This window comes from Odocoileus virginianus, chromosome 3 (assembly GCF_023699985.2).
Source record: "Odocoileus virginianus isolate 20LAN1187 ecotype Illinois chromosome 3, Ovbor_1.2, whole genome shotgun sequence".
Lineage (NCBI taxonomy): Eukaryota > Metazoa > Chordata > Mammalia > Artiodactyla > Cervidae > Odocoileus > Odocoileus virginianus.
Window position 1 is genome coordinate 61,732,293 of NC_069676.1, and position 27,910 is coordinate 61,760,202.

The window sequence follows — 27,910 nt, forward strand, 5'->3', positions numbered from 1 at the left end:
TATGGCTCAATACAGTTGAAGCCCCCTGAAGGAACTTCCCACTCAGCTCCTGTGATTTCTAAGACCCTGAGAACTGTTTGCAGGCACGTGACCTTTGTTTTTGCAGTTTTCTTTCCCTCTCTGACCATGACATATGGCATGTCCACTTTCAGAATTTTCTTCCTGCAAGTCAGAGAGGTCTGCAGGAGAGACACTGCTGAGGATTATTATCATTAGAGCTGTTGTAGGGATACTGAGCCCTTGTGGAAAATGTGGTAATGCAGGGATCAGCCAGGGACTTAATAAACAGGTATGAGGATGATTTTATTCCAGTGGCTTCTTGTTAGTGCTAATGTTCCAGCACACCACGCGTTCAGGGCCTTCGTAGGTAATTATACAGGAAATAGTACTAGTGGATCCTGCACGCCACAGTGGCATGAGCAGGTTTGCGGGCTTTTTAAAGGGCAAGGTCATGGGGAAAGCTGTTCTCATCTAGGTGAACACAAAAGATACAAATAGTGGTGTGGAGCAGTGTCAGGCCCTGGGCCTGACTCTTGGCATGGGAAAGCATCTGGCACCTTTTGATGACCCCAGACGCTGGAATGGAGCCTCTGGGAAACTGCTTCCTTAACAGGCCCACCAGGACAGACTGCCCTCCTGGAACTGACATAATAAATGTCTTCAGCTCCAGCCTCTGGGGACTGCTTTCCTGTGTATTCCTGTTTTCTTTCAGTCGTCCGAGCGCTTGTTCAGACCTTCCACACATGTCTGCCGGCTGCTCCCCCCCTCTGGGACCGGGCCTTCTTTGGGACTGCAGAGATGACCGTGACCCAACTCCTCCTCCTGTGCTCCGAGCTCCTTGAGCCCAGCCCACTCTGCCATGCTCCACCCACCCAGGGTGTGCGCTCTGCCTGCCTCGCATTTCAGCTTATCTGAAGTCCAGCCCAAAGGCCCCCGTGAACCCTTCCCCAGTTCTCCCAGGCAGAAGTGAAGTCCTCTGGCTCTTTCTCGGAACTTCTCACCCCAGGTTCATTTCCTCTGCCTCATCCGGTGCAGAGCCACTAGGCAGTGGTGGCTCTTAAGCACTTGGAAGGAGGCTGAACTGAGATGCCCACAAGTGTGACATACACACTGGATTTCGAAGACTCAGTACACACACAAAAAGAAACATAGACTTAACCTCAACATTTGCTTCTACTGCCTGTTGAACTGATCTTACTTTAGATGAGTGGTCCCCAACCTTTTTGGCACCAGGGAACAATTTCATGGAAGACAGTTCTGCCACAGTTTTGGGAACCCCTGCTTTCGATGGAGTATATGGAGCTAAATGAAATACATTATCAAAACTCACTTCACCTGGTTTAAAAAAAATAAAGTTACACATGTGGCTCATCTTGGTAGCTTACATTATATTTCTGTCAGTGTCATACTTGCCGCTTTCTCTCTTCTGTAAAAGGAGTGTCTGTCCATCTGCTTTCTCTCCCACAGGTTTATAAGTTCCCGGAGGGTGGGCACTGTGTGTCGTCTTTCTGAACTTTGCACACCCGCTGGCACAGGTGGGCAGCAGTAGCCAAGTTCTGAGGGAATTAATGAATGAACCACTGATGGCAGACGTTCATCCCTTAGGCCGTGTACTCGCTGGGTCTCTTTGTTATTAAACTTATTTTCCCTTTTCTTCTTTTTCATAGTTTTTGTCTTTTTTTAAGGGCTCACACAATCAGCTGAAGAAGAGCCTTTTCTTTGGAGACAGGCAGAGACTGAAGGACTGGCACGACAAAGAATCCATCAAGAGGGATGCTCAGCGTGCAGGTACGGAGGGCTGGGCATCCACGAGTGGGCCCCCTGGAGAGAGCTTGCACATGTGCGTGTGTATGTGTGTTTTATGGGGGCGTCTAGACCTCCTGCTGACTCCCTGTCCATTTGCCATTATCCCTTCCCCTGGTTTCCAAAGCCAGCCCTCTCCCCTCCTTCACCTGTTAGCTGACCCCTTTCTCCATTCACATCATCAGATCCACTGCTTTCAAGCCTTTGCCCTGAAACCTCTATGGTGATAGAAAATGTCTCCCTCCTGGAAGATACATTACCACTAAATGAGGAGCAGTAATAATAAGAACCCACATTTACTGAACACCAACAGCGAAAAGGCCCACGATCCACACTTTGCACGTTTTCTTGATGAAACCCCTAACCAACCTTTGTAGCTCATTTGATGAGAAGGAACCTGAAGCTCAGAGAGGTGGGGTAATTTACCTGCAGACCCACAGTGAGAAAGAGGCAGGCTTGAGACTTGAACCCAGGTCTGGAGGGCTGAGTTTTTCCCTCCCCAGCATCACAGCCACAAGGCTGAGTGAAACTCGTGGGCTTCTGCTGAAGCTTTCTTCACCTGATTAGCCTTTCGAACAGCTCCTGCTCCACTGCAGAGTTGGAATGAGTGAGGTTTACAGAAATCATGTGGAGAGTTGTCGCCAAAGGGCCTGCCTAGGAGCCAGGAGAGCAGCTCTGACGCCACGTACCAGCCATCTGACCCTCAGATAAATTCCAGACTCCTGGAGCCTCGGTTTCCCCTGTGTCCTCAGGGCCCATGCTTCCTACGTTGATAACCAAAGGGTATGGTTGTGAAGGTGACAGATAAAGTATAGCTTTACAATACTGAAAAGAAATATAAGGGGTTTGTGTTTTATTCATTTTTATATCAGAGGTACCCAGCACTATTGATTTTCTTTCTTAAAATGTTACACTGTGACAAAACCAGATTACAAGAAGCTCTGAATAGAGCTGACATAGTAACTGATGGTCAGGGAAATCAAAAGACACATCTGCCAGTGATTTAGAATGAAGGATTGGAATGCTACTTAGATTAGGAAAGGAAACATTTGATTTCCCAGGCACTTATACCAGAATTATTAGAACATTGGGCTCACTAGCCAGAAAAGAGTAAGCAGTGGTGACATTATTAAGAATAATAGTAACCAGCCCAAGTTGAACACTCACTGTGTGCCGGGCGTCTTGCCCTGCATTCCCCCCTTAATCATCACACTGAACCTTTTCATCCCAATGAACTCTAAGGGAAAAACCCAAGACACAGAAAAGCTGAAGGCACTTCCAAGATGACATCCAGGAGCAGCAGGGCTGGGCTTCAAACTCCCCTCTGTGCAGCTCCAGGGCCTGAACTCGGAATCACTCCCCTGCACTGCCCCCTCCACCAGAGCTTCCCTCCCTGCCCAAACAGATGCTTCTGCCCTTCTTTGTCTGCCTGCGGCATTTGTGTCCCTTGTGGGATCATGCTGGGCACTGGCCAGCAATGTCTTATCCCAGAACCATGCAAGTTACAGGCAGCAGAGTCCTCTCCATCCTCGGGCTGGGTCAGAGCAGGCACCACCCCGGGCTCCACCTCTCTACTTGCACCTTCTCATCACGCTGATGTTGACAGCATTTACTTTGCAAAGTAAACTGGGTGTTGCTCAGGCCATGGGCTCCAAAAGATGAGATGATTTTCAGTTAGCTGATTCTATTACCATTTCTTCCATTCTGTCGCCAATGGCAGGTGCTTGGTCTATTATTGCAGGGGTTGGGGGACATCAGCACATACCATCTGCCCCCCGGAAACCCAGAGGGTAATTTCCTGGAGCATCAGGGACTCTTTCCCCAGATGGCTGGTACAGAGAAAGGAAAGCTGGCACTGGATCCACCCAGATCCCTGACTAAGAGCCACACTTTTCAGGCAGTTCAGGCCTAGGCAAGGCAGATCGTCATTAGTTTGCTGACTTTAAAAAAATCAAAGCATCTTTGATCATTTGTGGCAATTTTGATTTACATGTAAAGTTTGAGTTGCCTGGAGAGGAATCACAGTATTTCCTCAAATGGTTAATAGGGTTTATCTTTACAGAAGGCTCTCAGGTATGCAGCCTCTCGTTTGACTATCTCAGGATGGTGTGGGTACCAGACAGGAACAAGCTACAGTTCACAGAGCTAGTATGACTGACCCAAGGTGGTTCAGCTCCTAGGAGGTGACCTGGCCTCCCATCCAGGTGGCAGACTTCAGGGTCAGGGATGTTAGGGGCTCCTGGCAGAGGGCGGGGGAAGCATGGGCATTGGAGCCCAGAGACCTACTTTTATAACCTGAGTCCTGGTTTTTCTTTTTTATTGCATAATTTTATTTGCTTATTATTTTTGGCTGCACTGGGTCTTTGTTGCCACACTGGACCCTCTCCAGCTGTGGCGAGTGGGGGCTACCCTCCAGTTGCCGTGTTTGGGCGTCTCGTTGCAGTGGCTTCTCCTGCTGTGGAGCCCTGGCTCTAGAGCACGCTGGCTTTAGCAGTTGTGGCATGCAGGTCCAGTCACCCCATGGCATGTGGATCCTCCCGGACCAGGAATCAAACCTGTGACCCCTGCGTTGGCGGGCGGACTCCTCACCACTAGCCCACCAGGGAAGTCCCAAGTCCCGGCTTTTCTCTCTGTAGAAAGAGGGCTCACGCGTCCACCCTGACAGCCCATTGTGGAGGTTACAGGAGGACAGAGCTGTAGTGCATGGCCCAGCCATGCCTGAGTCTCACTCCCTTCCCCTCTTTAGCCCTGCAGAATCTGGAGAAACACTCTGTATCAAGTGTAAGGACTTTTCTTAGTGATTTAAGCACGTTTTTCCTCTTCCCTTTCCCACTGCATTTAATTGGCAACCCTGATTTTGCTCTTTGCTTCTAGGAGACGGAGAACAAGGGAGGCCCTTCCCATTGACCTATGCTGAGCGAGTGGACCAGGCGTACCGAGAAAATGGATTTAACATTTACGTCAGCGATAAAATCTCCCTGAATCGCTCTCTCCCTGACATTCGGCACCCAAAGTGAGTATAACTTCTCTCATCTTCTGGGATCTAAGGATTTTTGCCCTTGACTCTTGTTGAGGATTAAAGGAACAGGTCCATAAAGCACTGCTGGAGGAGATTCCCTCTGTTATCCAGGGCCTTTGTGAACAGGTTCCTGTGAGCAGATTCTCCTAGAATTTAGAGCTGGTGTGGCCAAGGGACGGTATTGTTTCCCCTAAAGAGTTGGTCTCCTTTCTCTATTCATGCAGTGAAAACCAGGATCTCTGTATTTTCTCTCTGGACTCTGGCCCACAGGGAAGTCCAGACCTCAAGTTGCAAGACAAGTGCAACAACAGTTTCAGCCCTCCCTCGCTCCACCTTCTGTGTGTGACATTTTTATTTCTTTTTTTTTAAAACTCTTTATTTTAGCTATCCTATGCACCTTTTTGTCTGTGTATCAGTTATAAGCTATCCCAAATCATTTTGAGAGTGTACATGTCATTGTGATTATAAGGATAACAGTGACCGCTAACTTTGAACACGTAGTGTGTGTCCAAGCACTTTGTGTCGTGTCTGTTCCCTGCAGTGTAGGCCCTCTGATGATGCCCATGTTTACAGATGAGGAAACTGAAGCTTAGAGGGGTACTGCAACTCATGTAGGGCCACACAGTGACTAAGAAGCTGAGTCCGTTCTTGAGCTCCAGTTCAACCAAAAACTCTACTCTGGATTTTAAGCCATCCTGCCTTTCACTTTTGAAAGGAGTATTGTGGTGGTAATGGTGACTTTCTAATAGAGCAGTATGTCTTAAAGTTGCTGTGCTTCGGAATCACATGGAGGGCTATTAGTTGGAACACAAGATGTTGAGCCTCAACCCCTTACTTCCTGATCCAATAGATCTGGATGGGGGCCCAAGAACTTCATTACTAGTAAGCTCCCATGTGGTGTTCATGGAGTCCACACCTTGGGAACCACTGCTAGCAGATTTCAAAATTACTTCCAAGACAAAAAGAGACTCACAGACTTAGAGGATGAACTTATGGTTGCCAGGAGGGAAGGACAGGGAAAAGGGATAGTTAAGGAGTTTGGGATGGACTTGTACACGCTGCTGTATTTAAAATGGATAACCAATAAGTTATCCTACTTATTAACCTACCTACTTATTAACCAACCTACTCTATAGCACAGGGAACTCTGCTGAATGTTATGTGGCACCCTGGGTGGAAGAGGAGTTTGGGGGAGAAGCGATACATGTATATGTATGGCTGAGTCATTTCGCCGTTCACCTGAAACTATCACAACATGTTAATTGGCTGTATCCAATTACAAAATTTAAAAAAACTTTTTTAAGTTTATTTTTTTCGTGAAGGCAGTTCTGAGTAACAGTGGAGCAGAAACTGCTTTGCTCAGGGACTACAAAATTAGAGGCCAGGGAAAGATAGTAACAGCTAACACTTATTAGATACTTACTGTATGCCAGGCATTGTTCTCAGCCAGTGGTTCTCAAAGTGTGGTTGCCAGGCCAGCAGAGCTTGATAGACATGCAAATTTCTGGATCCTAGCCCAGGTTTACTGAATCAAAAGCTCTGTGTAGGGGCTCAGCCGTCAGGTGATCACCTCCAGGTGATTCTGATGCAAAGCTCAAGTTTTATATGTGCATTCTTTTTTTAATATCCTTTTCCATTGTGGCTTATCACAGGGTATTGAATATAGTCCCCCGTGCTGTACATTAGGACCTGTTGTTATCCATTCTAAATGTAATAGTCTCCATCTACCAACTCTAGAACCAATGGTACTTTAAGTACGTTAACTCAGCCAAACCTTCCCCAAACCCTGGGAGGTGGAATGAGGTCCAAAGAGTTAAATAATTAGTATTAGATGACATAGCTGGTAAGAGGTAGTGCCAGAATTTGCATGAGCGAGTCTGACCTAGAATCTGAGTCATTAGGTCTTTCCACCGCTACGAGCTCAGTTGGTAGAGTATAATAATAAAGAATCTTGGTAGCATGTTTGGCTACCTAAAAATGCTTTTTGGCCCCTTATTTCTTTCAGTCCCTGCAACATTACTTTAGGGTTGGCATTATTATTATCATCTCCACCGTATAGATGAGGAAAGTACACAACTATGAATTTTCACGCAAAGGTGTGCTGCTTGCCCAGACCTGTGGATTTCTTACAGTGAGGGGAGGGAGCGAGGGGCCTTGCAGGGCTTACCTGAGGGGTTGCAATTTGTTTCATGGTCTTCACTATCAAGCCTGGGATTTTTTTCATCTAAGTCTGAAAATGTAGTTCAGATATTTCTGATGTTGCTGGATTTAGAACTGTGACCTGACTCCAAAGGTCAGAAACTCAATTTATATGTTTAGCCCCTTGCAGAGTTCAGTTTCTGCACTAATTTCATCCTTCTAAAAGTCTAGGGAAGTTCATATGGGAGCATTATACTCTCACCTCAGCCACTGCTCTGTGGTTCTGTAGACTCTCAACTTTGGCTGTACCTGGGGTGGTTTTAAAAATTACAAAAGCCGGTGCCCCACCCCAACCACTGGATTCTGAATTTCTGGAGGTATAGCCTGGGTCTCAGGATTTTCTAAAATCTCAGGATGTGATTCTCACATGTAGACAGGGTTGAGAACTGCTGGTATGAAACAAGGAATATTTTTTTTATAATGAGAGAGAAGTTTTCATCCACTCACTCATCTGTTCATCTAGTAAGTGGATATTCATGTTCCTCTGTGTACCAAGCCCTGTTCTTAATACCAGGAACACATTGATAAATAAGCCCTATTGCTTCCTTAGAGCAGAGGCAGATGGCAGAAGCAGGTCATTACACCACAGATGAGAACCAGTGATGAGATGGGCATAGGGTTCTGCACCAACCTTTGCGAGACCTCATTGCAAGTAGAGAGCTAGGCAAGACAGTGCACATTCTTTGACTTACGGGGTGTCTCTCAGCTGTTAGAGGGGAAGTCAGTGGGGATGTGCCCCTTTGTCTCCCAGTGCAGTGCTGTCTCCCAACAGCCAAGAAAAAGAAAGGTCTTCCTTTTCAAGGAGTCCCAGGACCCACAGAGAGGTTTGTGAATAGAATTCAGGAGGGTCTGTAAACTTGAGTGAAAACAACTTTGCATTTTTCTTTTCATGAACCTCTCACTGAAATCTAGTGCTCACTTCAGTTATGAATGTAGGCAATGAAGCACCTATGATGTTGTCGCCAAAAGAAATCATCTACTTTCCCATCACTTTACAGATATCTTGAAATGTCACAGATACTCATCACTGCTTTGGGATGAAGGTAGATTTTAGAACTTCCGCTTGATCTTGTCATCTAATGTATTAGTGAAGAAGCACATTTATGACTCTATTTCACATTTCTTTATTATTTTGATAACTGTATTTCAGCCTAACTGGTTTTCTTTACAAGCTCATATATTGTATTTTATTCATTGTAAACATTATTTTGAGAAGTGACCATGAGCTTCACCAGCCTGGCAGAGGGGTTCAGGGTCTGGGTTTAAGGGAAGGAAGCCCAGTTCTGGGTGGGTGTGATTTCCACCTAAGGCTCCTCTATTACCAGTCCACCCACCCAGCCAGTATTCAAGTTATGGTGAAAGATGTCGCTTAATCCAGTGCTCCTGACGCTCCCCACCCCCCGCCTTTTTTAGAATCTTGTCGTGGAAGCTGGTTTTTCATAAATGAGTTGACAGGTTTCTTGAAGAACTTTTTTCTTTCTCCAGGGGAAGTGCAGTGGGCGGGGGATCTCTCCTGCAGTTTGACAGTGGATATGTGCAAGGAAATTAGAGCAGTCGAGCTGCTTGGTCTCGCTGGTTTCTTTTAGCTTAAACAACCTCTCTGGCAGGAGCTGAGGTTTATGTTTGCCTTCAGCTCCTTCAGACTGAATTTTGGCAACAGCATGTCAGGAGCAGAACTGAGGGGCTGTTTGTTTGTGCCAGCAGCATTCACTTCCTCCAGAAGCTGCATGGGGGACCGTACAGCCATGGAGAATGGAGACGGGCGGTACAGCCCCACTGGCTGGGTTTGCATAGGGGAGGTGGCCAGCTGGCTCTGAGCGGGCCTGCCCGCTGCACCTCCTGCCAAGGGAGCGGGAACAGAGGATGGCTGGTGGGCTGGCCCACTTTCCTTCTCCCCTGGGGGGGCCCTGGTGGCCTGTTTGGCAGCTGCACGTGGAGCCCCTCCAGGGCACAGAGCTGATGGCAGTGGAGTCCCAGCTGCTAGAAGTGTCCTGGGTCCAAAGATCCCTGGGCGAACCCTTCTGATGGGTGATCAGAACCCTTCTTCTGTGCATGGTGGGGATGAAAGCAGTCTACAATCCTGACCTGCCTTTTCCACTCCATGAGTATAGCTTTCAGTAATGATGAACTGAATGGCAGCTTTGTTGTAATAAAAGGCCCAAGTCTACCAGGTTCCCGGTTCCATGCTCCTTTTTGCTTTTTGTTCAGTTAACATGGTTAGTTTTCGGTAAGTGTTCGGTTTCTTCAAAAGAATTTATAAGCTCATATTATTATAATAGACCTGGATTCTATTGAGTGCCTTGACGTCCCCAACAAGCTACAAACGCAACAAGGGAGGGAGTTGTAGCCTATTACCTTTGACATATGTTTATTAAATATACTCTCTGAAAAAAATGATAACTTGCTGGCACAGGAAATTTAAGTCAATCACAGTTACCGCTATGGTAGTAGTAGAAGTAGCAGTAGTGATAATGCCCCAATATAAATGTACATGTAGACATAAAATTTGTATTTAGGGGCCAAGATATAACAGGAACCAAGTTTACCTGCCTGACTGAAACAACCAAAAGAAAACAAAAAGTAAAATATGTGAAATAATGGTTTTTAAAACTGTGGACTTCAGAGAATGAAGGACAGTAATCTCTAAGAGATGGGAAATAAATGAGAGAATCCTACAAGGACCTCACAACTTGTTCCCTAGAGTTTCCAGGGCATGGTGCTGGGAGGTCCCCAAGCAGAGCCCTGAGGACTTTGAGTTGAAGAGATGGAGCTGAGAGTCCAGAGTTCACAGACAGGGGACTGGAGAGGAGAGAGCTGTGTGGAGACTGATCTGCAGAGATCTCCAGACCCCCTGAGTACGGAGTAGACTGTGCTGATGGGTGTGGGGAAACTGGGGAAGGAGCCACCCAGAAGTTTGGGAGCAAAGAGTGCTCGCTCTCACACTGGACCGGAAACCGTGCCTCTTTCCTCCACTCGGACTGGAAAACCTCGTGTCTGTAACTCATGGAGAACTGGATCTCACACTTAGAAGAGTTTTGTGTCAGTGGGGACTAATTAGCCCTCAACTGAACAGTGCTCTGGACCAGTCTGAAAAAGCATAAATTATGCCCGAAAAGGATCAAACTGTTTCCAAGTAACTTCCTCCCAGGACAAAGCTTGAGAAACTATAACAAAATATTCAGCACCAACCAAGGTAAAATATAATCAGAGGCTATAAGATGTGCAAAAAAGTAGAGAAAGATGGCCCATAATGAGGAAAATACTTTTATCAAAATTGACCCCAAGTTGATGCAGATTTTCGAATGATCAGAGGACACTAAACACTTATTATAACAGTATTCCATGTGTTTAAAACATTAGAGCCTTGGAAGGTGTAAAAAGGCTCAAATTTGGGCTTCCCTGTTGGCTCCACATTAAGAACCTTTCTGTTGATGCAGGAGACGCAGGTTCGATCCCTGATCTGAGACGATCTCATATGCCATAGAGCGACTAAGCCCGTGTGCTACAGCTGTTGAGCCTGTGCTCTGGAGCCTGGGAGCCGCAACTGCTGAAGCCGACACACACTGGAGCCCCTGCTCCACAAGAGAGAAGCCGTCACTATGAGAAGCCTGAGTACTGCAATTAAAGAGCAGCCCCCGCTTGCCACAGCTAGAGAAAAGCTCACGCAGCAACAAAGAATCAGCATAGCCAAAAGTAAATAAATAAATAATTTTTTTTAAAAGACTCAAATTCTAGAAATGAAACTAGCAGTGTCTGAGATGAAAAATGCAATGTATAGGATGAATGACAGGACAGATATTTCACACACACAAAAAAATTAGTGAACGTGAGGAAAAGAAATTACTCAGAATAAAAACGGTAGAAAAACCATTTTTTAAAATGGATGAATGGATGAATGTTGATAACATTAAACAGTTGAATATTTATGTGATTGGAGTCCATGAAGAAGAAGAGGGAAATAATGGCCAGAAGTTCTCCAAAATGAATGACAACTATGAAATTGTAGATCTAAGGAACTCAGTAAAAACTAATCTCAAGAAGCATGAATAAAACAACACCAACACATCATAATAAAATTATTGAAACTCAGCAAAAAAGAGAACAAAATTTAAAATAGCCAGAGAAATAAAACTTGTTCTAGACAGAGGACTAAAGATAAGAATGACAGAATTTTCACTGAAAACAGCACAAGTGAAAACACGGCACAGCAACTGTTTTAAAACCACTGAAAGGTAAGACTCTGACATCCTAAACTTCCCTACCCAATGAAAATATAGAAATAAAGGCAAAATAAAAACTTCTCAGACATTAGAAAAAAGCTGAAAGAATTCATCACAGCAGTCTTACACTACAAGAAACACTGAAGGATATTCTTTGACAGGGGAAGATATCAGATGGAAATAGGAGCCCTCATTCTCAAAGAATGATCACTGAAAATAGTATCTATGTGGATATATATTATATGCTGTTTTTCTTCCTGTTTAAATCTTTAAAAAGATGTCTGACTGTGTGAAAAAATAACATATTATTGTATTTAAAGTATAGATAAAAATGTATCCCACAATAAAGGTTAGAGGAGAGAAATGATAGTATACCATTATAACATTCTCTGTACTATCTGTGAGGTGGTATACTGCCATTTGAAAATAGAATTTATAAGTTCAAAGCTTATACTATAAACCCTAAAGCAAGTACTAAAATAGCAAAAGCAAAGAGTTATAGCTAATAAGACAGCAAAAGAGGTAAAATGGAATCATGAAAAATATTCAGTTAATCCAGAAGGCAGAAAAACAGGGAAGAAAAAGCAAATATCAGAAAGGAAATGTAGAAAATAAGTACTAAGATGATGAACTTTCACCTAACCATATCAACAATCATGTTAAATAATCAAATTATTAACTATTTCAATGGCAAAGCAAATTGTCAGATAGGAAAGCAAGATCCAAGTACATGCTGCCTGCAAGAAGCACACTGTAAAGATAAAGATACAAATAAATTAAAAGTGAAAAGATAGATAAGATCTTCTGTGCTAAACTAGTAAAACCAGAATTGCTATATATTAATACTAGTCAAATAGACTACAGAACAAAGACTATTACCGGGGATAAAGAAGGTCATTTCATAATAAAGAAATCATTCATCAAGAGGACATAGCAATCCTAAATGTTTAAGGATCTAATAAAGTTTCAAAATACATGAAGCAAAAAGTTGTAGAACTGCAAGGAGAAATAGATGTAGCCACAGTTACGAAATTTCAATACTTCTCTCTCAATAACTGATACAACTAGTAGACAGAGAATCAGCAAGGATATAGTAGTCTTGAACAGCACTGTCAACCAGTGTGACCCAGTTGACATTTGTGGAACACTCCACTCAGTAGCAAAATATATAATCTTTTCAAGTGCATACAGAACATTTACTAAGATAGACTATATTCATGACCAGAAAACAAGTCTTCATAAATTGAAATGGATTCAAGTGATAGAAATTATGTTCTTTGACCACAGGGAAAATAAATGTTGAAATCAGTAATAGAATATTCCCTTAGAATTTCTAAATGTTTGGAAGCTATATAATTCAGGACTAACAGATGGGTCAAAGAAGAAATCAAAAGGAAAATTAGAAAGTATTTTGAATTGAATGATAATGGAAACTGAATGTATCTGAATTTATGAGATGTCACTGAAGTAGCATGAAAGAAGAAATTTGTAGCATTATATACCTATATTGGAAAAGAAGAGTGGTCTCAAATTGATGACATCAGCTTCTACTTTAAAAACTAGAAAGAGTAAGTTAATCTGCAATAAACAGAAGAAAGGAAATCTTTTTAAAAGATCAAAGCAGAGATCAATGAAATAGAAATAGAAAACCAATAGAAAAAAAATCAATGAACCTAAAAGATAGTTCTTTGAGATGGTCAATTAAATTGATTAACATCTAACCAGACTGATAAGGGAAAAAAAGAAAGAAGACACAAATTAACAATATCAATAATGAAAAAGGTGACATAACTACAGATTCTGTTACTATTAAGAGAAAATAAAATAATGTTCTGGACAACTTGATTCCTATAAATTCAGCAACTTTTAGATGAAATATCAAATACCTTGAAACTACCAAAGCTTACTCAGGATGAAATAATTCATTTAAATAACCTTATATGGGAGCCTGGCAGGCCGCAGTCCATGGAGTCTCAAGAATTGGACACGACTGAGTGACTAAATGACAATATCTAGTAAAGAAACTAGAATTATATTAAGAACCTTCCCACAAAGTAAACCCCAGGCCCAAATAGTTCCACGGTGACTTCCACCTCCTGAAATTAAGAAACCATACAAATTCTACACAATTCTTCCAAAAGATTAAAGAGGATGGAGTATATTTCAAGTCATTGTGGAGCCAGCATTACCCTGATACTAAAACCAAAGACAACATAAAAAAGAAAATTACAGACCAATATCTCTCATGAACATAAATGTAAAAATCCTCAATGAAATATTAACAAACCAAACTCAATAATAGTTCAGAAGGATCAGTGTGATTGAGTGGGATTTATTCCAGGGATGCAAAGATGGTTCAACATCCACAAATCAATCAGTGTGATTCACATTAACAAAATGAAGGATAAAATCTGTATGATCATCTCAATAGATGCAAAAAAAGCATTTGACAAGATTCAGCACCCATTTGTGATTAAAAAGAAATCTCAAAAGTGGGTATAAAAGGGATGTATCTTAATAAAGGCCATATGTGACAAATGCACAACTAATATTCTACTCAATAATGAAAAGTTAAAGCTATCTCTAAAATCAGGAACAAGGCAAAGATATCCCCTCTTGCCATTTGTATTGAAGCCCTAGATAGATCAATTAGGCAAGAAAAAGAGATAAAAGTCATTCAGAATGGAAAGGAAGAAGTATAACTGTCACTGTTTGCAGATGACATGACTTTATGTATAGAAAACCCTGAAGATTCCACCAAAAAACCATTGGAAATAATAGAATTTAGTTGGAAATGGATTTATTATCATGGTTTGCTGACTGTTGCATTATCCACAACATCCAGATGAAAGGATAGGGAATCAAGAAGAGGGAGAGCACTGAGGGGAAATGGCTCCCTGGGCCCAGGAGAGCTAGCAGCTTAGGTCCTATTGAGGGACCACCAGCTTCCTCCCATGATCATGTGGCCTTGATGTTGCTGGGGCTTGAGAACCAGGAAAGCCTGATGTTTATAAATATTCCCAGAAACAGACAGGGAATCTTCTAGAGTAGTGATGTGAGCCCAAACAGGAAAGGCCAGGGATATAAAGGAGTTGAGGTTTCCTGGCCCAGAAGGTATCACCAGTTGTGCATTACCCTGGGGACCAAAGGAAGCTTTTGGCAGAGCTTCTGTGTTCTTGGGCTCCTGCTGCATAGAGGTCTCCTGAAGATATCTAGAGCTAATCAAGTCAGGAATTTACGGTAACCATGTATGTGTGCTAGGGGCTCCTTTCTCACTCCTCCATCCCCATTCTGTAGCCCACCTAAGATGCAGCCTGCTCCTATTCATTTATATTGATGTGATCAAATGTCTGTCCCTGCCTTGAAGAGAACTCAAGGCTATTAGCCAATTAAAACTATCTCTGTAAGTCATTCATTCACTAGTTCAAATATTTATTGTGTGCCTACCATGTGTGCTTATTGTGTAGGCTAGTCCTTGGGGAGAACAGCAATGAACAAAATAGGATTTTATTTCCCATCCTAGAGCTTATATTCTACTGGGCAGGGGAGGTCATAAACAAACAAATGAACATACTAATTTTTCAGTGATATACGAGAAGAAAGAAGCAAGGTAGGAAGTAGAGAAAGTGATGGGAATAAGGCATGTTTTACTTCAGTGGTCAGGGAATGCTTCTCTGATAAGGTAACATATGAACATAGAAATGAAGAAGTGAGGGGCCTAGTAAAGCAGTTAACTGGGGGAAGAGCCCTGCAGGCAAAGGAAACAAGTACAAAGACCCTGAGACCATCGTGCTTGGCTGTGGTGCCCAGTGACCCGGGAGGAGAGTGATGAAAAGCAAGGCTGGAGGAGTATCAGAGTCATGGTGAGGCTTTGTTGTTGTTGTTCAGTTGCTAAGTTGTCACAACTCTTTGTGACCCCATGGATTGCAGCACGCCAGGCTTCCCAGTCCTTCACCATCTCCCAGAATTTACTCAAACTCATGTCCATTGAGTCAATGATGCCATCCAGCCATCTCATCCTCTGTCATCCCCTTCTCCTCCTGCCCTCAATCTTTCCCAGCATCAGGGTCTTTTCCAGTGAGTTGGCTCTTTGCGTCAGGTGGCCAGAGTATTGGAGCTTCAACTTTTGGTGGGGCTTTGGCTTTTACCGAAGTGAGTAAGATGGGAAGCCTTGGAAGGTTTTGAGCCAAGAGCACCAGGGTCTGGTTTTCATTTTCAAAAGGATCTCTTTGGTTGCTATGTTAGAATAGACTGAGGTGGCCAAGGATAGTGACGGGGAGACTGTTGGGGTATATTACAGGACAGTGACTCAGACCACAGTGGGAGTAGGCTGCTTTCTAAATACACTCTGAAGATGGAGATGACAGAATTTACTTACAGACAGTATGGATATAAGAAAAAGAAAGGAGTCAAGGATAACACTGAGGCTTTTGGCCAGAGCGGCTGGGGAGATGGAGTTGCCATTTACAGACTGGAAAGAGCAGGCTTGGGGGAAAATCAAGATTTGTATTTCAGTCAAGGTTATGATGTTCTTAAAACATCCAAATGAGGATGTCAAGTAGGTTGTTGAATAAATTGATGCCATTTATGTTGTGAAAAATGAAAATGGTAATGGGATCCTTTTCTGATTATACTATATATTACATTGTGGTTTTAATTAACTCACTTTCCTTGACTAACAGGAAATGCCTGAGGCATAACAGATAGTAAATCTCAAAATGACCCAAAATCAGCTGTGGTCTGTGGCGTGGTGTGCAGGATGAGAGTTTGGGTGGTGAGGGTGGTACACACCTTCCTCCATCCAAATACAGTGGTTGTGGATGGCTGAAGTTTGTTCATACCCCTCTCCCGCTCTCTACAGCGCCAGAGGTATGTCAGTCCTGCTGTAGAACAGTGACAGGCTTGGAAGATATATTTAGTACGTATTAGCAGTTCTTACCGTTCTTATCATGATTTGTGTGGTGCAGAAATCTCACTTGACACTTCCGTAATGGAGTACTTGAGTGTACGAGTAGCGCCCCAGAGATGCTCAGGCCGAGCGCGACCCGGAATCCCTAGTTTGCCAGGTTGTTAGCGAGGCAGTTGTGTAGGGAGGAGCAGTGGGAGTAGAAAGAGGCTTGGCCTGGATGATTGTGAGCTGGGGAAGGAAGACGTTCAGGTTCTCTGTAGCATCAGTGATCTTCAGGAAGCTTCAGTCATCTCTCCTCTGAAATTAGATTTCTCTCTTCTGAACAATAGTGTTCCTTCCACGACGACCATTATTGATCCATCAGACCTAATATTGGGATTTAAAGGTGCTCATACATCTTAAGATGAAATGGCAGCCAATAACACTTCTCAAATTGACTTCTTTTCTGTAATTTTTAAAACAGAGCTCAGTGAATTCAGCCCTTGTGTTGAAATTACAGAGATAAATGGCTTACACACAAAAATGGCTGCCTGTCAACTGAAAATCAAATGGGCCTGTATCCCTGACGATTTATGCTGGGCGAAAACCACTCAGCATCCACGTGAGCTGCTGTGTGATTTGTGTTCTTTTATCATTTCGGCAAATGGATGCATTTTCTAAGTCTTCTTGAAATGAATGCTACATCCTCCATGAATAATAACAATGCCTGCCATTTATCCAGGTGCTTGTGTGCCAAGCCTTGTGCTGAGGGGCCCATCAGCCTCTCAGCTCACCTGTGCCCACTATGAGGTTTGGGGTGATGATATTTTTCCCTCCTTTATGTTTCAACATCATCTTGTCATTTACAAAAACTCTGTCACAACTCTTTCTGAGATTCTGGCCTCTCTGAAATCATGGGTGTCTAGAGGGGCTGTCTGGTCCATTTTACAGATGCATGTACTGAACCTCAGGGAAGGTGAGTTCTCTGCTCCAGTTCACATGGTCCATAGAAGGCACAGGAGACTCAAACCTGGATCCTAGTCTATGCTCCTTCTGCTAAGACTGAGACCCATTCCTCACGGGGAAGGAAGGAGACATTTTTAAATTCAAATCCTTTGTGCGTGAAGGTTCTTGGGCCAGGTGTAGTGAGCAAGGTTGGCTAGATAAATGGACGCAGCCCAGACACTACTTGAGTTGCTGTTCACTCCCTCTGCTGAAGGTAACAGATGCTTGTCCAGGAGCAGATAAATTGCCCTCGGTGAAAGTGGTTACAGAGATGGGTTTGATTTCTAAGTGGTATTGGCCTCGCAGAAATTTAAGGAAAAAGAGAATAATGACTGGAAGATAAAGGCAATTATTAATTCTCTCCCTTCATTAAGATGCTATCGAGGGCAGCATGATGATAAGACAGGCAAAGCAGCTCACTTAGGAGCACTGTTACAGAAACCAGAATGGAACTCCCACCTGGTTATAAGCCTCCTTCTCCACACCTTTTTTGGGGGATGAATTCAGTAGTACTGCCACCTGCCTCCAACCCGAAATCTGCCTGGTAGAGAATGTTAACAGTTTAGCATTCTGTAGATTTTTTCATTTGTTTCTGTAACATATATAGACATAGCAAGAGCTTTGGGGGTTTTTGGTTTGGGGTTTTCCCCCCACAAAAATGTGGTTACACTACATGTATTTTATTCTAACTTTTTCACTATGGTCACATCTCCAGGACATTTCTAATAGCTGTGTAATATTACTCAGGAATCTCATCAATTCAACCATTCCTCTGTTGACAGGCATACAGGTTGTTTCCATTCTGGAAACCTAGGCAAAAACATCCTTGAACATGTTTCCTTCAGTTTGGTTCCTTCTTTTCTCGTTTCATAAATCATGAAGAATCTTGACATTAAAGCCCTTTTCCTCCTTAACCATGTTCACCTGACATCTGGCATCTAAGGGGAGGTGTGGTCCTTATGGTTTGTTATTTCATGCTGACAGTTCCGGGCATCTTGACCTCACATACCGCATTGATAACCAGAGTTCCTCCTTCCTGCTGTCAGCCCATGTTTAAAGTTTGAGTACTTGGTACACACTGTGTGTTATATTTGCAGAAGGATCAGTTTTAGCGTGTAGGAAAACTGAGTGAAGAAACTGTTGGATTTTGCTATGTACTTAAAAAAATTGTTTTTGTTATTGTTATTGTTGTTGTTTTTACACCTATCTCAAAACTAGATCTGATCTGAGCAAAGGGTTTTCCAAAATGTGAGTTCAAAGGGAGAAGCCAGAACTGCACAAACCAAGATCTTTAAATATTGCTTGTATTTGAAGTCTCAGGAAGGTTAGGCGGGCACAAAACTGGTGACGAACTGGTGGTGCAGAGGTGCGTAATTAACACTGATAACCTTTGGGATTCTCTAAACTGTTGAGAGGAGGGAAGAGCAGGTGGGTGCAGCAAAGCCTGCCTTGAACGGAAAAGGACCTTTATAAAGTTGTCAGCCTTGGCACATGTTGTTGCACTCATTTTCCAGCTCCTCTGGTTCCAGCCAGACTGTTAAAGAGAAACACACCCCTGTCTTATCCCCAGCAGGGTGAGAGCGGAGGGCTAGGGAGCCAAGCCCCTGCTGCCGAGGGAAGGCTTGCTGTCAGCGTGCCGGGAGAGGCCCCAGACCTGCGTCTGGAGGGATGATGAAGATGAAGGGCAGGAGCTTTGCACACTCCGCCCACGAAGACCCAGTTTCTTCCTTTTGTTCCAGAGCCTGGAGCTATTTATAACTTTCACAAAGCTTCTTGGGGGCTCCAGAGCTCATAAGACATAGTCTTTCTGAGACTGTTGTATTATAAGGGACTGTCTTCTACATACAAAATAGAGAAGGGAGAATTTCAGAATTTTGAACCTAAACCATGTGCTGGAAAATGACCTACACTGTGGCCTCGGGGAGGTGGAAAATCAGTTTTCTGAGCCAGATGCTGTACCAGGTGCATTCACATATGGTGTCTCTTTTATTCCGTGGGACAGCCTTAATTAGGAAGGAGTTATATCCCCATTTTACCCATGTGGAAACAGGCTTAGGGAGGCCATGACCTTTGCAAAGTGACCCACAGCTAGGTAACTAAGGCTAGACTTGAACCCGGATTTGAGGGTCTCTTCAGCTTATGCCCCTTCCCTGCAGTTTCCTCCTTAGAAAGTACCCACTATTTGATATATGGGTTTTCTGTCTCACTCTGTGACCCTGGGAGGGTCCCTCCCTATTATAGGCCTCAGTTTCCTCATCTGCAAAACTAAGAGTGCAAACCCAACCTTCATATTCAGTTCTTCTCATTGACTTTTCACATTGAAGCTGTGTAGCCTGGGAGCAATGCCTTTGCCTTGTTCCTCAATCCCGAAAGATGGTATCTTCTCCCACCCCCAAAACATACAAATCAGTTCTCAATAAGCCTTATCTAGACATCTGTTTGGTGGCGGAAGGCATGTTGGGTTAGGTGCTGTGAGAAATGGCTAAAATGTTGCCCATTTCTAGAAGAAGATTGTTTATCTAAGAGTGCAAGCACTGGGAACTTTTAAACAATAGAGTTACTCCACAGGATTTTCTAAATGATCATTCCTTTCAAAAAAGACTCACCCTTGTAATCATTGAAGGACAGTTTGCTGTCTGTAGTGTGCAGAGCATAGTGGTGGTGAATGGTGTGGTCCACAGGTAATTTTCATGATGTCAAGGTAGCCCAATTGGCACGGTATTGATAAGGCATTGCGAATCATATGAAACAGTAACAGTGTGCCCCAGCAGTCTTAGTGTCCATAACCTGGAGGTCCAGATTTCCATGTTAGTGATTTTTCTGGAGAAATTAGAAATCTTAATTCTAAAAGAGTCCATTATTTTCAAAGTTATAAAGAAAAATGAAGAACACTTCATCTAGTTCTAGTACAGTGTCTGGATGCTTGTTTTTTACTCCAGGGAATAGACTTTTTACCGGCTGCATGATTACTTCAGTTAATGGGGAATCCTCTGCAAGGAGACAAGGACAATAAAGGGCAGTGGGAATGTGGAAAAAGCCAGCTAGGCTCTCCAAGAGGAGCCGGGGAAGCTGTGGCACTGCTCCATCTCTCAGGGCCTGAAATAGGAAGGACTTTCTAAATCCAACCACCAGGTTTTCGTAAGATATCAGCAGCAGAAATGTCTGGATCCTTCTGTTAAGAGGCCTTAGCTTTTCTCCATGTTGCTTTGTGTCTGCTCCTCTCATTATCTCTGGGACTGCCTTTCTATATGTCAAGGTTGTGTACCCAAGAAAGAGAATTTGATTGACCTGGTGAACCCCAGTTGGACACAGATTTCTTGCTAAACTGTCAACCACAGACAAGTCAATGGATTAGCTGCCCTTGGGTCCAGGCTCTGCTTCTGCCTCTTGGCAGTGGATAGTGTCCACTGTTGCTGCTGCTGCTGCTAAGTCACTTCAGTCGTGTCCGACTCTGTGTGATCCCATAGACGGCAGCCCACTAGGCTCCCCCGTCCCTGGGATTCTCCAGGCAAGAACCCTGGAGTGAGTTGCCATTTCCTTCTTCAATGTGTGAAAGTGAAAAGTGAAAGTGAAGTCGCTCAGTCATGTCCAACTCTTAGCGACCCCATGGACCACAGCCTAACAGGCTCCTCCATCCATGGGATTTTCCAGGCAAGAGTACTGGAGTGGGGTGCCATTCATTGCCTTCTCCAGTGTCCAGTGTTAGGGAGTTAAATTTTTTATTTTTAATTGGAGGATAATTACTTACAATAATGTGTTGGTTTCTGCGATACATCCACATGAATCAACCATAGGTATACATATGTCCCCTCCCTCCTGAACTTCCCTTCTACCCCTTACCCCATCCTACCCCTCTAGGCTGTCACAGAGCACCAAGTTTGGGTTCCCCGCATCCTACAGTAAATTCCCACTGGCTGTGCATTTTAGCTGTGGTCATGTATGTGTTTCAGTGCTACTCTCTCAAATCATCCCACCCTCTCCTTCCCCCACTGTGTGCACAAGTCTCTTCTCTATGTCTGTGTCTCCTTTGCTGCCCTGAAAAAAAAAAAATATTATATATATATATATATATTTTAATATAGTTCCCTTCAGAATGATTGGATTGTTCTTTTTCAAGGTTGACTCAAAGAAATTTTTGAAATGCTTCCCTTTGATTTTGATTTCTTTTTTTTTTTTTTTTTTATTCTAGTGCTCCAGCATTAAGCCCTAAGGGTGCATCTTAAGGGCCAGTATATTAGATTCATCTTCATGCCCAAGGGCTCAGAAGCCTTTAGGGAATATTAAACTGAGGGCTGCTCAGTTGTAGATGAGTCCTCTCACTGCTTCCCATTCCCCAGCACAGCTCTCTGTCCAGGCCACTTTCTCCTAGTCAGTGAGTGAACAAAGTTCTCTTCCTGCAGCAGGAGAGAGGCTGCCCCCTTCAGGTCAGAGAGGATACCTCGGAACGATTTCTGCTTCTGTCCAAAAGCATCCTCAGGTCCAAAACAGATGCATGTGGCTGCAGGGGCTTAGAGGTTATTTAGCTACATAAGCAAGAGTCTTATATTGGTTTGGCAAAAAATTCATTCGGTTTTAAGTAAAAATAAAAGACACATTTTTCATTACCATCAAGAAGTGTATTGAACAACATATTTCCTAACTGAACGAACTTTTTGGCCAACCCAATAGTTACAACTGACAGAAGTCTAACTCAAACTGATTGAAGAAAAAACAGTGTATTGTCTCGTGTAACTGAAAAGGCCAGGAGTAGAGCTTGGCTTCAGCCATAGCTGGACCTAGGTTCCTAAATGATGCTAGCAGGAACCTCTCTCGGCTCTGTTTTCTGTTCTTCTAACTTCATTTTAACATAGAGAACAGTCTGTATGGTGGCCTCAGGCAGACAAGACTTCCATCCTTCCATGTTCATTTACAGAAAAAAAAAAAAAGCTTCCCTCTCTCCCGGCTGTCTCAGCCACAGTTTGTTCTGGTTTGCAAGTGCCCACCCCTCAAACAACCACGGGGCTGGGGAGCTGCAGTTGGCTGAGCCAGGCTCTCTTGCCCACCCTCAAGGCAAGACAAAGACTTCTCTCAAACCCTGTGGAATCAGAGGGTGGGAGATTCCCCAAGGAAAATCAGGATGCTCTTACCAAAAGAAGGAGAAGGAATACAGAGCAGGCATGCCAGACTTACTTTGTCCAGCTCCCTTACCAACATGAGAGGAACTTGGGATTGGCAAGAAGTGACTTGGAGTGTTGTATGGCAGAGCAGAAACCAGACCAGGACTTCAGTCTCCTACTTAGTTTCCTCAGCTTTTGTTTTTTTAATCTCTTCATTCTTCTTTTTGTCTGTGCAATTAATAGTATACTCTCCCTATAAAAATATTTATGTATACAGGGAAGATGGCTTTAAATCTAGGTTCCAGCCATTACCAACTTTTTCACCCCTGCCTTGTTTCCTCCTCGTTGTAATGGGAATAATGTATTCCCATCATTCCCCTAATGATGCTCTACATTGTAAGAGCATTGTGACAATTAATTAATGCGTATAAAGTGCTTACAACCTTGCCTGACATAATGAAAAACCCTTAGCAGATATAGTCCATTATCATCATTGTCATCGTCTACATTATTTTTAACTACTATCAGTACTCTATAGTTTCAATTTTTCATCATTTATTTACTTTGTCCCCACTGATGGCCATTCACTTTGTCACTACTCTCTTCACCATTTCAGAGTGTGTTAGGGGACACCCCTGGCCATGCCTCTTTGTCCTCATGCTGTGCATGTCTAACTAAACTTTGTCTGGTCAGGGTTGGGACCTCATTAGACTGTGAATCAAGATGGAAGAGGTGCTTGGGCAAGGGGTGGGATATTTTGCACTCAGCTCATAGTCGTCAGGTTTGAAACGCACAGGGACCTCTTCCTCTGTGGTGTCTTCTGAGACCAGAAATACGGAGCCACGAGGGCATCGCCATTGGTGTCGTGTGATGTGTTACATGTCCCTGCTTTGACCCTTCGTGAGGGCATCGCTCTGCCCTCTCCTGCCCCCAGGGGCCTCTTTCCGGCATCTCAGGAGGCCACGCTGTATCTGGGAGCCCACGGGGACCTAGAGCCATCAAGTCAGTGTGCCGTGTGCCATGTTGTAGAAACAAATATATGTTCATAGAGGAGCGCTGAGGAAGATGCCCTGCATGTTTCACGGAGGTCAGCCCCTGGTGTCAGGATGTTGCCGGCCTTAGCAGTTGTCTTCTAGCCTTTCTGTGTTTTCCAGCTTTTCATTCTGAGCAGTTACCACTTTTGTCATCAGGAAAGATATTGTAAACATTGTTTTAGGTACATACACTCTAGATTTGAGTTTGGGGCCCAAGTCACTTTCCTCTCAGGGCTCCATTTTCCCCAGGTGAAGAATGGGGTTAGCACTGCCCAGTTTGTCTCCCTCCCAGGGGTTGATGCACCTTGGAGACAAGAGAAGGGAGGGTGTTCTATAAACCTTCAGGCATGATGAACCAGGGGAGGGCATAGATTACTACTGTCTGGTCAGAGCCAAAGCCAGCCTCTTTGCATTGGGAGCAGTGCCCTGGCTTCCCCTTGCCAGAGACCACTCTCTGAAGGCCATCGGGTGAAGGGATGCTTCCTATTTATCACACACAAAAGGGCCGGGTGTGCCCTACTATCCAGTGTTGAGATCCTGAGACACGACACACAGACAGGTCTTAAAGGGGACAGCTAAGGTGGGGACTTCACAGGATGGCCTTCTCTCCTCCTCCCTGCCACCCCCACTCCCCCTCTGTCTGCTGCGATCTGAGGAGAATGGGGGCTTCTCCCATGAACTCCCAGCGGGGACGTGGCCTCTGGGCAAGTCCGTGGAACCACGTTTCCTGTGGGATACTGGAGAGATTCATTTCAACATGTCACATAATTTTCTGTTTAAACCAAGAAACTCTACTAAATTGGGACCAAACTAGTGTTGAGTGCCCATGCCAAACTGCTGTTTTGTGTTTATTTAGTAAATAAATGAGTAGGTGAATAGAGGAAGGAGAAAAAGAGTAAACCACCCCTCCCCCCTAAAAAAAAGCACATGATCAAGTCTGAGCCTTTTTTTAAGTTCTGAATAATCTTTAGTTCCAGATTGGGTTAAATTAGAAGTGAATTTAGTCTGTTATGGCTCTGTCTGCTTCCTTTAGTATATGATGGTGTGTCTACCCATAGACTGTGGGGCCCAACTTTGGGGTTCAAGAAAGCCAGGGCTCTCTGCTGGGTAATAGCTCTATTGTATTTCTCTCCATGGACTTCAGGCAGTTTATTACAGCTAACCCCCCTTCCAACCCGGCTTCAATCGAGTGAGCCTCCTGTGGAATTGGATGGAAGGCAGGAACTTTTGTAGAAAACTAGATAGCACCTTTCTTGGCCACAGAGGACTCAGACAAATTAATGGAAAGGGCTTTTTAAGAAGAGATGCTTTCCTTTATTGGTGAAGACCAACATAATGAAGTTGAAGAAGGTTTCCCCAGAGGGCTGGCTGAAATGATCAAAGGGGTTAGAGAAGTGGGGGAAGGGTTGGAGGAAGGCTGTGTGGGGCCTCGATAAAAGCAGTCCAGCCAGATGGATGAACAGGAAGAGGTATAAAAGAAGTCCAGAGATTGCAAGTAGAAAGAGAGACTGACCTGTTCATCAAAACTGGACTGCCAGAATTAGGGGCACCCTGTCCATGCAGCTGAAACTGGGCTCACAGTCAGATACCACAAGGTCAGTCCTGCCCTGTCCCGCCCCCCAGCTTCCCTTGATGCCTCTAGCAGAGGTAGGATTTAAAGCTAAGGAGACCGCTGACCCTGACCTGTTTTTTCCTCCCAACGCTTCTTTCTGAAAATTATCAAACATAAGGAAAGCTTGAAAGAATTTCACACAGGACACTCATGTTTCTACTCTCTAGATCCTGTGATTAACTTTCCTCTAATGATTTTATCACATACACATTCATCCCTCTCTCCATCTACCAGTCCCTTTACTGTCTATTTATTTGTTTATTTTTGGCCGCGGTGGGTATTTGTTGCTGTGTGTGGGCTTTTACTAGTTGCAGTGAGTAGGGGATATTCTGCAGTTGCGGTGTGCAGGCTTCTCATTGCAGTGGCTTCTCTTACTGTGGAGCATGGGCTCTAAGGCACACGGTCTCAGTAGGTTGTGGTGCACAGGCTTAGTTGCCTCATGGCATATGAGATCTTCCCAGACCAGGGATTGAACCTGTGTCCCCTGCATTGGCGGATGGATTCTTAACCACTGGACCACCAGTAAGTTGTAAGGAGAGCCTGGCTTATTTAGACAGTGGATTGCAGTGGCATACAAAAGAAGATATTTTCTTGTTATGCTTATTGTCCTAGGTGTCACAAGTTACCCCCAAAAAACTTCTTAGCAGCCTTGTGAAACCCCCTTGCATGATGCCTTTTACATCCTTGCTCCCAACTTCCACTCCTTGTGCCAGAGACTGGCACAAGGTGGATAGTTTTGTCATTCCCTCTGGGCCTGCCTGGTCTTCAGCTCCTCTTTTCTGGGCCGTGCGAAAATCTCTAATATCTCTATTGAAACATACCCCAACAATGAAAAGAAATGAAAGACGAAAAGATTCTTAAATTTTCTATCATCATGTTGTTAGCAATAATATTGGTATTGTTTTTCTAAAACTATTATTATATTATAGGGAAAAGCAGCCTAGTAATGTTGATGCTAAGAACCCTGATTTTTAGCAAAAGAGTTAAAATGTAAAACCAGACAAAAGCCTAAGAAAACTCCAGACCAGTTTCCCTTATAAATATAGATGTAAAAAGCCTCAACAAAATACTAGCAAACCAATATATAAGGATTATATAAGCAACATATAAGGATCATGCACCATGACTAAGTAGAATTTTATTTTACGTATTTTTGACTGTGCTGGGTCTTCTTTGCTACACACAAGTACCCATGAAGAGGCTGCCAGAAAGAATATTCTCGTCAAATCAGGTCAAGCCTCTATCTCCCACTACCAGTTTACAGGAGCCAACATAGGGCAGATAGAGGAACATGTTGAGAGACACCACAGCAATGCAGAAAGCAAAATGAAGACTGTGGGAAATACTCTAGGACAGATGACTGGGTTTCCTCAACAAAATAAAGGGTAAGGGGAAAAGAGACTAGGAGACACATCACCTAAAGGCACTAGGTCAGCCTTGTCTTGATCCTGGTTTTTAACAACCAGCTTTAAAAAGACACAGAACAGTCAGGGAAGTTTGAACATCAGCTAGATATTTTCTGATCCTAAGTAACTATGTTAATTCCTTGGAGCTTACCATGATATGAAAGGCCCAGGGAACAGGGCCTTCCACCCTCAGGTTTAGGATAGGGCTGGTGGAGAGCAAAGGAGACCCAGTTTATTCTTCCAAGTTCATGGATACATGGCTTTTCCTCCATGGAGAGGAACTTGTGCAAGGGGTGGGGAAAGAGGCAAGAGTACTATGAAAGGGCTAGCCGCCACATGGAAACATGAAGATGAGCAGCCGTGCTCCTGTCACAACTGAGGTACAAACAAGTTAGTGCGTGTAAACACCAAACCCCAGTGCTGCTCCTCCACCGCTGGGAGTTGTTGTTTTGTAACTTTCATGTACAGAGCTGGGGGATCATGTGTGTGTGTGTGTGTCTATGTGAGTGTATGTGTGTGTGTTTATGCGTGCTAGGATGCCAAGCAGAAGACAGTTCTGAAGTGACCGTGGTGTCCGCAGCTTTCCCTCAGTCCCTAGAGGCTTGGAGAGGAAGCAGGAATTGCAGTGAGCTGAACCATCAGCCTGAGTTCTCTGGGCAGCCTGAGAGCTGAACCTGTCCTCTTCATCTCCTGTGTCTCCCTCTAGCTGCAAAAGCAAACGCTACCTGGAGACGCTCCCCAACACCAGCATCATCATCCCCTTCCACAATGAGGGCTGGTCCTCCCTCCTGCGCACCGTCCACAGCGTGCTGAACCGCTCACCCCCGGAGCTGATTGCCGAGATTGTGCTCGTGGACGACTTCAGTGACCGAGGTAGGGCCCCTTTCACCCAGCTGCCCACCCTCCATGCTCTGTTCCGTGACTCGCCGAAGGGATGGCAGGTTTTCCCTTCTTCAGCAGCACTAGCATATGGGCCATGTGTGCTGATACTTGTTCCGTGCCAGGCCACGAACCTGGCACTGAACACACGTTATCTCACTTAGCCTGGGACTGACTTCATGGGACCAATTGAGATGTAGTTACCAGTCACCGTGAAGTGGGTTCTGTTTTTATCCTGTTTGTATCAATGTAAAAATGCATGAAACTGCAAGTAACAGAAAACTCTAGCTAACAGCTCAACAAAGGGGGTTATTCATTTATTCATTCATCTCATAAAGAGGTCCAGGGTTGGCACAGCTGCTCAAGTCCTTCATTGGAGAACAAGACTTGTTCTCTCTTCCTGCTTCCTCATCCTCATGGTCCTAAAATGGCTGCTGTACTTCTGGGAAGTCTACCTTTCAGGCAAGAAGATGGAGGAAGGGCAAAGAGAACAAAACCTCTTCCTTTGAAGATTTTGCCTTCTTATTCAGAATGCAAAGTCTCCCCAGTGATTCTGAGCCAGAACTCTGACATTTGGGCACCCATATCAGCAAGGGTAGCTGGGAAGGTGAGTGTTCTGATTTGGGGCCTCTTTATGGTAGAGATAGGAAAAGGAAAAAATTAGAGGAGGCATCAGGTCAACCCACTAACAATATCTGCCACCCCATTTTACAGATGTGAAAACTGAGACTCATAGAGGTTAAGTGACT

The 27,910-nt window shown here is 44.1% G+C and overlaps 1 protein-coding gene across 3 annotated transcripts in view; it reads left to right on the plus strand.

Annotated features, from left to right (window-relative positions):
* Positions 1-27,910, plus strand: part of GALNT10 (polypeptide N-acetylgalactosaminyltransferase 10) — a 215,203-nt gene that overhangs the window by 95,203 nt on the left and 92,090 nt on the right. For all 3 annotated transcript variants that reach the window (XR_011486940.1, XR_011486941.1, XM_070465683.1), the window contains exons 2-4: positions 1,686-1,788; positions 4,678-4,816; positions 26,989-27,155. Coding sequence is in view for 1 of the 3 variants with exons in the window: in XM_070465683.1 (XP_070321784.1) it covers positions 1,686-1,788; positions 4,678-4,816; positions 26,989-27,155 (409 nt within the window). In the remaining 2 variants the exon portion in view is untranslated. The remainder of the gene's footprint in view (positions 1-1,685; positions 1,789-4,677; positions 4,817-26,988; positions 27,156-27,910) is intronic.